General features: G+C 40.0%; 1 protein-coding gene across 2 annotated transcripts in view; it reads left to right on the forward strand.

The window, feature by feature from the left end:
* Nucleotides 1–10,925, forward strand: part of nhlrc2 (NHL repeat containing 2) — a 25,301-nt gene extending 14,376 nt beyond the window's left edge. For both annotated transcript variants that reach the window (XM_066665358.1, XM_066665357.1), the window contains exons 8-13: nt 1,430–1,529; nt 2,127–2,358; nt 4,655–4,777; nt 4,937–5,146; nt 8,227–8,449; nt 10,291–10,925. In XM_066665358.1, the coding sequence (XP_066521455.1) occupies nt 1,430–1,529; nt 2,127–2,358; nt 4,655–4,777; nt 4,937–5,146; nt 8,227–8,449; nt 10,291–10,547 (1,145 nt within the window). In that variant the 3' untranslated portion in view covers nt 10,548–10,925. The remainder of the gene's footprint in view (nt 1–1,429; nt 1,530–2,126; nt 2,359–4,654; nt 4,778–4,936; nt 5,147–8,226; nt 8,450–10,290) is intronic.
* Nucleotides 10,926–11,288: the final 363 nt, after the last annotated feature.

An 11,288-nucleotide genomic window follows, 5' to 3' on the forward strand; every position in this document is an offset into this window, starting at 1 on the left:
CAGTTCACAGTTGGCTCTTCAGAGATTCAGCTTCTCGATAGCTTTCTTCTCTTCAGCCAGGACAAACCCAGAACAGAGAAACAAAATGTAGAGAGAGAAGAAAAGAGGAGGGGTGGAATAAAGGAGAAGGGTGAATCTGCTCACAACCTGGAACCTCAGCTAAGAGAGCCCAGAAATTCCAGCCTGAAGTTTTATTTTTATTTCTAGTAGAAAAGCTATAGTTTAAATCCAGCAAAGCTCAATTTCATGCTCTGGGTGTGGCAGAGACCCAAGACCCTCAAAATGGTGACAAGTTTGTGAAAGTCTTTTTGAAGAGTTTTGGATTTAATAGTAAATGCGGGGAATCCCTAGCTCAGGGTCGAATTTCCTGGAGAAGGGAAGTACAGGAAGGTGCTTGTTTTAAGAGGCTGGAGCCTGAATCTGGCAAGGAAGATTTGAGCCTGCACCTCAGAGCTCTAAACCAGGGATGTCAAACCAAATCCATGGAGTGCCGTGTGGGTGCAGGTGTTCTTTTCAACCACGCAAAAGCCCCACACTACTGAAAGTCAAAATCTATTGATTATATCCAATGATTAAAAACAGGTGGAATGAGGTGTGGCTTCTGCGTGGTTGGAAAGTAAACCTGCACCCACACGGCCCTCTGTGGATTTGGTTTGACACCCCTGCTCTAAACCATCCCTGACAATGTGCCACAATGAATTCTGGGCTCAAATTGATCTGTACCATCATGTAAGCATATCCCAAAATTCAACACAATGAAATGTGCCATGGTCATCTTGAGTCATGAATGACAAACAAACAAATAGCTGCTGTCCAATTAAAAACAAAATGGTAATTTCACAGGAAACAGAAAAAAACATTATTAAATTTCAGTTGACGTGAATGTTTTATTAGAAGTTCTTTTGGAGAATTTCTTTTGGTTCAGTCCTTTTCACTCATTGTGAAGGACATGTGGTGTGTTCAATTGATGTAATAAAATACAATATCATTAATTTTTTTTAAATGGACAGCGACAATGTGCAAAATGCAGAACATTGTATTAATTGCTAGTAAGTGCTTCAGTACTTTAAATTTTCCTTTTGAAGTCTTTTGCATTTCAAATAGAACCAAAAAAGTTCCACAATATTGGCTTCAGCTCAGTTTTGCGTCATTTGTCAACTTTGATTTCTTTTCTAGTCAGTCTCTAAAGCATTTCATGTTGTGTTTGTTGAGTTGTTTTCTGTTTATTTAATTATTTCACGTTTTACGGCTACTTGAGGGCAAGTATGTTCAAAGTTTGTTTTAGACCATCTGTTATACTCTTTATCAGGATCTGCCCCAACTGTTTGCTTGACGAATATTATTTTACTGTGTAAAGATTGTAAGAATGTGCAACAAAGACATGATTCTCACTGCCCTTTTTTGTGGATGTATATTTGTGTGGATATAAGCGCAGGTGCTATGGAGGATAACGTGTTGTGGATTGCAATGGCAGGGACACATCAAATCTGGGCTGTGTTCCTGGAGGATGGGAAGCTGCCCAAAGGAAGGTGAGATCTTCCCTAGAGTTTTCACTGCTTGTATACTAGGGGCATGGTGGTTTGTACACACACACACACACACACAGGTCACCACTGTGATGTCATTCTCTGGGTACTGCATGTTGTGTCATGGGATGGGATTGTTTTAATTTGTGACCTGAGATAATTCAGCTCAGACCTTTAAGACAATAAGCCAACTCTGATATTCATCAGTAGGTAGCTGCTCAAAATTGTTCATAGATGTGACTATGTGAGAGATGTGACTTGTGTCAAAGGATTGGCGCCCCATCTAGGGTGTGTTTCCACCTTGCGCAATGTGATTCTGGCCAGGCTCTGGACCTACCGCGACCCTGAACTGGATAAACGGATACAGACAATGAATGATATTTTGCTGTAGACCTTAATTCTGATATTGTATATATTTTCATTTTATCAACTGACTAGCCCTATTAATATGGCTAACTGCCCTATTTTTTGGCTTTTTTTTAGTCCATACCTCATACAAAAAATACTGGCCTTTAACATAAAATAGTCCATTTGTTGTGCATTTGCTAAAATACAACTTGGAATCTTCTCTCATTTCCCTCATTTCCTGTGTTGTTACAGCGAGTATGGAAAAGGCACGTGTGTGCGTTTTGCAGGCAGTGGGAATGAGGAGAACAGAAATAATGCCTACCCTCATAAGGCTGGTCTGGCTCAGCCCTCTGGCCTGGCCCTTGCCTCTGACCAACCATGGACCTGCCTCTTCATTTCTGACAGTGAGAGCAGCACTATCCGCAGCCTGTCCCTAAGTGATGGGGCCGTCAAGCATGTGGTGGGAGGAGAGAGAGACCCTTTGGTGAGTCTACTCATCAATTTTTATAACTGCTGTGGCTGCTTCACTGATGCTCTTAAACACCTGGCCAATTGCATTAAGTCTCCAAAAATCGAACCCATTTTAAGAGTCTCTAGTGTGCTCTTTAAGGTCCAAAGGAAAATCAATAACTTTGTTTAGGCTTCACCCTTTATGGTGGGTGCTGTGTGCTTAACATTTACATAAAAAACATATGCCCCTTTCACACATGCAGAGTAAACCAGAAATGTTCCGGAGTATACCCGGAGGAGCTATATGTGTAAAAGCAAATACCTGCAACGTTTGTCGTGGACATGACCTAGACTTTATCCTTGTAAGTACCCTTGTAAAAACTCAGGGTAAAGTCATAGCCAGCGCATGTGAGAAAGGTGTGGGAAACATTCCAGAGTTTCTTCTGCACACACTGCAGAAGTGATGAGCCATGTTTCCCGCTGCGAGAGCAGGCCTGATACAGAAAATCTCCGGCTGTGAGCAGCATGTGTAAAAGACCATACTCCTGAGTTTCTCTATAAATTTTATGGAGTTTGTGCGAAAGAGGCAATACTTTGCTTTTAGCTTATTCTGACATGGAGAACAGTAATACAGTTTTAAGCAATGTAGAGTTTTAGCAGTTGTGCCTTGTGTTTGTGTTTTCTTTTTCTCTCTAATTAAAGTCTGGTTTGGGAGGTGGGGGGTGTTGGTTTTTTATTTTTCTCTTCCTCTTGCAAGAATTGCTTTAACTCAAGTTTTGGGATTCAATAACATCCTCAGAAATATCCCCTTTAGCCTTTTAAGACACACATGAGGAAAGTGTATTTGCCATCATCGTCATCATTGTGTACTGTGATAAAATCAGAAGGGAACTGCTTTACTCTTTCATACAGAGTTGCTTTGAAGGGTGGTCAGATGAGAGGAGTGTGATTCCCTCAGTGCTTGCCTTTTTTGCACTATGGCCAACCATTCCTTTCTTTCTAATCAGCAGCATTTTGTGCGCTCTACCCTGCAACACTTTGTCTTTAACTCTCACAGGTTGAGAATCTGGCAACAGCTCTCTTGTGGGGGGAAATCTCTGTAACCCAAATCAGTTTTAAAATGCTTACATATGGAGATTTAAATTTTTATGGCTTCATAAATTGCTGCATTTATATCAGATCAAGTCAGATCTGAAGGCACTGCAACGATTAAATGCACTGTTAAATTTTTACCAGTTTGCTCAGGCAGCATCGCAGGCTTCCCTAAACCACACTAGCATGATGCGATGTTTAATAAATGAGGCTGGAGAACAGTTATGATCATGTACTGAACCATGTCCACCTAAAAGGAAAAGTATTTTATTCGTTTCCACGCAATAATGTGTGTTTTTCAGATGTATGAGATTTCTGTCCCACAGTGTGCCTTTTCTTTTGGAAGGCATTGTGAATGGCCTGTATCGCTGTGTGTTTGCTGGATAGATTTGTGTGTAATTATGTTCTTTCCTGCCTCGTTTGATGAGCTGATTGGTGAATTAGACAAGCTTACTTGTGACTCCTTTGGAGTGAGGTGGCAGAGAATGCTCTTTTTCTGACGTACCCCACTCACAGACGCATTGCAGCATGACCTCAGTGTCATGGGGTGGTTTTCTTCTATTTACTGCTCCAGCAAGTTTATTTGCTGAGAATGCAGTGCCACTGTGGGCCGCTCAGAGCTCACACCTCATGCCCAGGCCTGTCAGTGATTGAGTTTAAATTTTCTATGGAAGTGTTTGATAATTTAACTTATTATTTTTTTTATTTTGATGACCCCTCTGCCTTTGCAGCCTGCTGCAGGGTTAGCTACTTCCATGTTGAAGTTTTAAGGAGGTTTTTGTCCCAGATAGTTATTTAAGTATACACACGTACGGTATGCTCAAAGGTTTGTGGACACGCATTCTAATCCACTCATTATCCACACAGGTATTCACTTATGACTTGTAACGTTTGGGATAAGCTGGAATGGCAGTTGTGATCTTGAAGTAAACATCCAGCTTCAGTAGTGGGACTTATTAACACTGTTAGTGCTGAATGCAGTCAGATACCCACAGCAATACTCCAAGCTCTAGTATAAATACTATAGAAGCTGGTAATACAACAAAGGGGAAAAAATAGGAAATGTTGAACGGGAACACAAAGAACCTGCTGCTCTCTAGAGTTAAAAAGTGGTTAGTATAGCTGCTAATACATAAACCTGCTGAAATGTTACAAAACTTATAATGGGGAAAGTATAAGACAATTGTAAGATATGACCCTGATACCACTGCTTCTTTTATTATTATTTTTTTTTATAGAATCTTTTTGCTTTTGGAGATGTGGATGGTAAAGGGATAGACGCTAAGCTCCAGCACCCATTAGGAGTGGCCTGGGATGCCAGCAGCAGCCTGCTCTATGTGGCCGACTCTTACAACCACAAGGTCTGTTTGCCAAAGAGAATTGTGCTTTCTGTAACTTTGCTCCTTTTCACTGAAATCTATTTTGCAAGTTTTCTCACTGTATTTTTTCACATTTGTCATGCAGTGAGCTGACAGAGATGTCTTTTCATGGATATTAAAATGCATGGCCTTCCCTTCCAGATCAAAGTAGTGGACCCCAAGACTAAGCAGTGCAGGGTGCTGGCAGGGACTGGGGAAGCGAATGATGTGTTTGGCCCGGGCTTCACAGAATCTTGCTTCAACGAGCCTGGAGGCCTGTGTGTGGCTGACGGGGGCAAGCTCCTGTACGTAGCCGACACCAACAACCATCGCGTCAAAGTGCTGGACCTGGAGACCAAAACTGTCTCCTTGGTGAGTGGTAAATATAGACGTTTGTCTAATCTCTCTGTCACGATTAATTGTCACAGTATGTTTTTCTTTTAAATCATCAGCAGTTAAAAACACATCAGGTGCATGTTTTCTTAAAATGAGTTTTATACCGGGCTCTTACATGGCACAGCTGTCTAGGGTTTCACAAGTCCTGACAGTGTCACAAATACAGTTGAGTCATTCTTCACTAGATGTAGTGATTCATACTGATGCATAATACATTAAACAATTTACTGCACCATGTAGACCACGAAAAAAAAACATAAAAAAACACTTTTACACCCACATAAGTTTCACGACTCCCTGGCTAACATTTACTGCACTGTTTGAGTATAGAAGCTCTAGTTTTATGACCTGAGCAGTGAGCTCTGAAGATGAGTTAGAGTTTGAGTTTGTTAGTCACTGGAGTGAGTTTTTGATCGTGGTATATATTAGGAACCACCATATTACGTTTTGATTGTATTTTATTCCTTGTTTTTATAATTTTTTTTAATAATCGTAGTTCATTTTAAAAAGATCATTTTTCCAGTCTCCTTTTTAGCCTTAAGATTTAAACAGCCTGTCTGTCTTAGTGTGGGGCACATTTAGAATAATCCTAAAATGTTTGTAACACATTAGTTGAGCAGAGAAATAAAAAAAGAAAAAATAGAGACCAAACAAAAATAAGAAAACTGGGCAAAAAACAAGCAGAGAAGGGATACAACAGATAAAAGCGAGCTTCTGTGTGCCTCAGTTGATGTAGCTGCTTCACTGTCTGTGAGCTTGATGCGGCTCTTTGTCATTTAATGGAACAGGGGGTGAAACCAGTCATTCTGAACAGGGCTGTTTAGACAAGATAAGAAAGGTGCTGTGTTGTTTAATCTTTGTGGTATTTTGCCCAAAGCAAGCAGACGTTTTATTAAGACCCCAGGGACCTTTTAACTTGTGGGTATAATATATCACCTAACCCTGTGTTATTAAGCATATATTATATAATGGGCAAACAGTTACAGCTACAGGCTTAATAGCTGGATATTTCTAACTCAAAGCAGGCTGTTTTGCATGTTATTTGCTATAGGGGCTAGACAAGGAACAATATAAACATATTAATTCAAACCTCTCTGCAACTTCTACCAATCCATAAACTGTGACATAATGCATCCAAGAGTGGCTATGCATTACAGTCACACCAAAGACCAGGTAACACATAGTTTCTGTTACTTACAAGTAGATATGTGCAAGTTTCTCAAAGTGTGGATCATGCACAGCAGTGCTGTAGTTTTTAGACTACTGTCTAAAAACCAACTAAAAATATGCAGCCCTCAGGTACCTATCTTCTAGTTCTTCATAACAGATCATGTGTGAGATGATGGTAAAAGCTTTGCTCAATCTGAAGCCTTCCAAAAAATAAGAATCAGAAAATGTACTTTTTTTTTTTTTTAGAAATTGTGACATTTTAAAAAATGTAGTAAAAACACTGGGGGTGGGACTGTTGTCATTTAACCACTAAATGAGTCCACCACTGCATCAAGAATGCAACCTGAAACTCTCTTATACAAGGAGAATGCTGTACATTAATTCTGTACAATGAAATCATCCAGACCGTTATGAGGGATAGGTACAAAAGTCATCATCTCTCATGGCTTTGAAGGAACATCAGTGAACACAGCATGGGTTACTTGCATCTCTGAGAACTTTCAATTGTTGTGGAAGTGAACATTCGGTTTTAGAGAACCATATGCTGCTGTCACTTACTATGAAGTCCATGGTTATTTCTGCCAAATAGTGCAAAGCCACATTCTGTAGTTTTTAAAACATGGCTTCATAGGAAGGGTGTGTTTGACTGACAGATCTGTCACCTATGGTGCATTATAAAGAGGAGAATCAGGCAAAGGCAACCACAGACAGATGAGCAGCTCAAGTATCAAGACAGAATGGGCAAAAATTCCACTTGTATAATTTCAACACAACATTTAACTTAATGCTTGTAGTTCTCAACTGATTAAACAGTGTAATTAAAAGAACAAGGAATGCAACACAGTGAACAACATGCCTCTGTTCCAACTTTTTTGGAATGTGTTGCTGGCATCAAGTAACAACATCAGGTAATTGTTTAGTACAAAACACCTGAAATTGTTTTTACACTTTTTTTATGTAAAATAATGCTTCAAGAGAATTAACAAATCACATATTTAAGTTTTAATGGCATTTTATGAAAAGTCACAAGTTCTCTGGGAATAGACACACATGTAGGCTGTTATTGTCCACAAAACGTACCTATAGCTGCCAGAGGTATAGAGCGTATCCTTGAGCGACTCATCTGATTTGTGTGGAACATTACATCAATAAATGCCTCCCCCAGCACTTCCATTCTTGACTATACCTTCAAAAAACTCCTTTACCCCAGGATATGATGGAATATACACCCATATGTCAATTCGCACAGGATTAATATGACCAAGGGATATTTTCAACTGGTCATTTTACACTAGGTAAAATGCCCCGGAATACTTATTCATACAGGAATAGACGCTCAGAAAAATGGACTGAAATGGTCTGTTCACACAGAACTGAAATCACTATGCACACGAATATTAATAGTGTCTTTCACACAGAGTTAAAAAATGACAGACTGTCACACTGCATCAGATCAGATCAGATCAGGCCTAGAACCTGTTTTCTGTGTTTTACACCGACAAATCAGAGCTCCGTTGTCATGGTTGCTGATCAAACAAAAAATGCAGGACTTAAAAATTTTCACACCTCCTTCACTGAGCATCTCCAACCACAGAGCTGGACATTTATGTGAGAGTGCAAAGAAGAGGTTAGATGAAGTTTTTTTTAAAAAAAAAAAAAAACGAAACAAAAAACTTGGAGAAGAGACCTAACTAAATATGATGAATACGAAGAAGAAAGAGAATAAAGCAACAAATGGATAAAACCAGAGATTCTGCAGCTCACTCCTGGACTCTTGCACTGAGCTGAGCTGTGTTTGTTATTTATTATACTTTATTTACAGTTTATTATATTTATATATTTGCTGTTCATTTTCTGCCTCTTTCTCTTCTCATATTGTATTCTAGTTTCCTATTTTAATGGAGGAAGTAGATGCCCTTCGTCTCCCCACACTGTCTGCCGCTGCGGTCAGAAAAGTTCCCAAGCTCCCCAAGTCAGCTCCTGTCCTCAGTTTGGCTGCTCTGCCTGTGTCAGCAGGACAGGCCATCAGTATACACCTCAGCCTGACTTTACCTGCTGGGACCAAACTGACTGAAGATGCCCCCAGCTTCTGGAGTCTGTCTGCTGAAGGTATTGGTTTCTATAATTATCTTTACCTTCTGAACAAATAGCATGTTTTTGTTCAGTAACAAGAAAACAAAAAGATAAGAAAGCCCAAGACGGTAGATTTATAGTTTTTTTTTTTTTTGGGGGGGTTTTTTTTTTTTTCCTTCCATTGTAAATCATCCATTGGGAATTGGATAGCCTTGCGTTTAAGCATTGCTGCGAGGAGCTGTTTGTTGGAGTGCTTTGTTCACACATTTTCACCAGGCTGCAGGGACCAGCCGGCCACACTTGGAGAGAGTCCAAGGAAAATATTAACGATTCCACTGTGCCATCAGAGCACACAAGCATGCATGCTCTATCTTCTCCCCTCCCCTTCTCTCTTTATTTCTTCATCTCCTTCTTTTTCATTGTGTCACTGTTGTTCAGAATCCTACACTTCGCCTCTATCAAAGCAAATTTCATGATAAAACTCAGTGTTCTTCACTTGCAATTTATTAATTTAATTACAGCATATGTAATTTCACTCAACCCGCTGGTGGTAAATATCTTTTCGCAAGGAGGTGGAGCTAAGACAGTCCCTAAAGCCTGTTGATAGTGGTTGCAATGATGCACTGAAGGTTGCATCCCTCAGTAAAATCTTGTAAGCCAGACTTTGTCAGAGAGCTTGATGCATTTTATTGTTTTACAAGGTAAAGTACCACCTATTTTGAAAGAAAGTGGAGTCTTACTGATGTGAAGAATTGCTTTTGTAAAGCAGCATGTAGGGGTAGGTGACTTGCACCATCTAAATACTGAACAACATGTGTGTTCTGATTTCTACTTTGAAAGCCTGTCAGAAAAAGGTGAACATAGTGGTTATGGGCAGTAAACACACGCACACACCCAGAGCCACCCTCTGGACCCAGGGAGCATTTTGGGGGTTAGGTGCCGTGCTCAAGGGAACGTCAACCATCGATGTTCCTGCCAGCTGTGAGGATGGACCTGGCAACATTCCAGTTCCAAGCCCACTTATATAACCGTTAAGTGATAGCTGCCCCCTTGTCACAAGGTGCAGAGCAGGAAACTGAACTAGAAACCTTTCTGCAACTACTGTCATATTTTTTACATGATTTTTAAAAAATATATGCCATTTAAAAATAAACATTGCTTTCATTTTCAGGCTTATATGCCTTTCTCAATTCAAAGCACAGGACATCGGGTCTTTTATGTGTAGAAAAGTCTGCCTAGGAGTGTTTTCAGAATGGCCAGTGAGTGGACAGACTTTCCTGTAAGGATATTTTTTAACATAATATTTTGTTGCTTGGTCTTTCTATCTGTTTATATTGAATGTGTTAAAGCTGGACAGTTGTAATATGAGCGGTTTTCCTTCAGCATGTCTTTCCTATTTGCTGAAGTATGTCCTTTTTAAAGGACAAGTGCCAGATAAAATCATGGCATAAATAATCTGCACTTTCACTTAGTTCACTTAGTGTACGTGTCTGTGTTTAGCCTGGCTTGCTCCCTTTGCTTTCCCCTGTGTGTTTAGGGTGTGTATTTGATTGGAGGCTGTTCTAATTCACTTTGGCACTTGTCTCCGTAGTATGTCCTTGGTACAAGGCCAGCAGCAGGTACACAGATAATGATGCTTAGTGCAGTGGGCTCCTTTTGGTAGCATCAATCTGACATGAAAAGATGCTCCTCGTTTGATCAAGATCATGCTTGTGCGCATGCTGAGTAACCTCTCCAGCTGGTAGAGAAATATTCTATTCCATTTACAGAGACCCTTTTCTATGACCTGTGTCTTTATAAAGAATCCCCACTCAGTGGTTTTGCTGTAATTGCTGTTGACGTGTGACTGAGGTTCGCTATGTTCTTTTCTTCTGCAGGTAATGAGTGGTTACTGGAAGGACAGCCTGTAACTGGTCATATCTCTGATGTATCCCAACCTCTCACCATCACCTGTTCTCTCCCAGCTCAGCCACAGGCCACAGATCCTGAGCTCAGCCTTAGTGTCTGGGCCTACTGCTGCCTCTTAGAGGGAGGAGCCTGCATGTTGAAGGCTGTGGCCTTTACACAGCCTCTGCTTATTGACTCCAAACCCCAAAATGGCACTGTTCCTGTGATGCTAGCACATGCCTTCTAAAATAAGCCCTTACTGGTTTAGAGTGACACACGTACATTTTTAGGGTACACTTTCAATTACTGTAAAATGGGAATACATTTGGTGCAGGAAGACATTTGATAATCACTGATCAAAGTGAATGAGTGGGTTAATGTAATAAATCTTAAACCACACAGGACTGATGGTACTCTAGGACAAGGAAAAAGCTTTTGTAATACATGTACAGTACTTTGTAAAACCTAGAGACCATCCACTGGTTAGTTTCTACTGTTAAAGTTATTCCTTTTCAGTGTCAGACTAAGAAAATAATATTCTACTCTCTTCAAAATAAAGGTTCTACAAAGGGTTCTTTTAGTGATGCCTTAGAAACCACTTTTGGTTTGATAAAGAACTGTGTTAAAAGATGTGTGTATGTGAGGAACATACAAATGGTTGAACCAAAAATGGTTCTTCTCTGGCATCGCACAAAGAACCTTAGCACCGTTATTTTAAAGTGTGTATGTGTTATAAGATGGTTTTCTGCTTATTTTAATAATGCTGAAAAAATTATAACCTATGCTTAACGACAATTAAACAAAAATTAAACAAATGAAGGATGACCTCTGACTTTAGCACTGAACCTCACAATTTGATCTTAGTATGATCTTAAGGAGAACCAGAACGTCCAGAACAAGTGCCTTTTTTTAATAGAAGTGCACATTACTTAGCTGCATTGGCTTGGTTCAAAGCTTTGTGTTGTCCACCCCCATTCTGATGTACTTT

This window comes from Hoplias malabaricus, chromosome 3 (assembly GCF_029633855.1).
Source record: "Hoplias malabaricus isolate fHopMal1 chromosome 3, fHopMal1.hap1, whole genome shotgun sequence".
In the NCBI taxonomy this organism is placed as follows: Eukaryota; Metazoa; Chordata; class Actinopteri; order Characiformes; family Erythrinidae; genus Hoplias; species Hoplias malabaricus.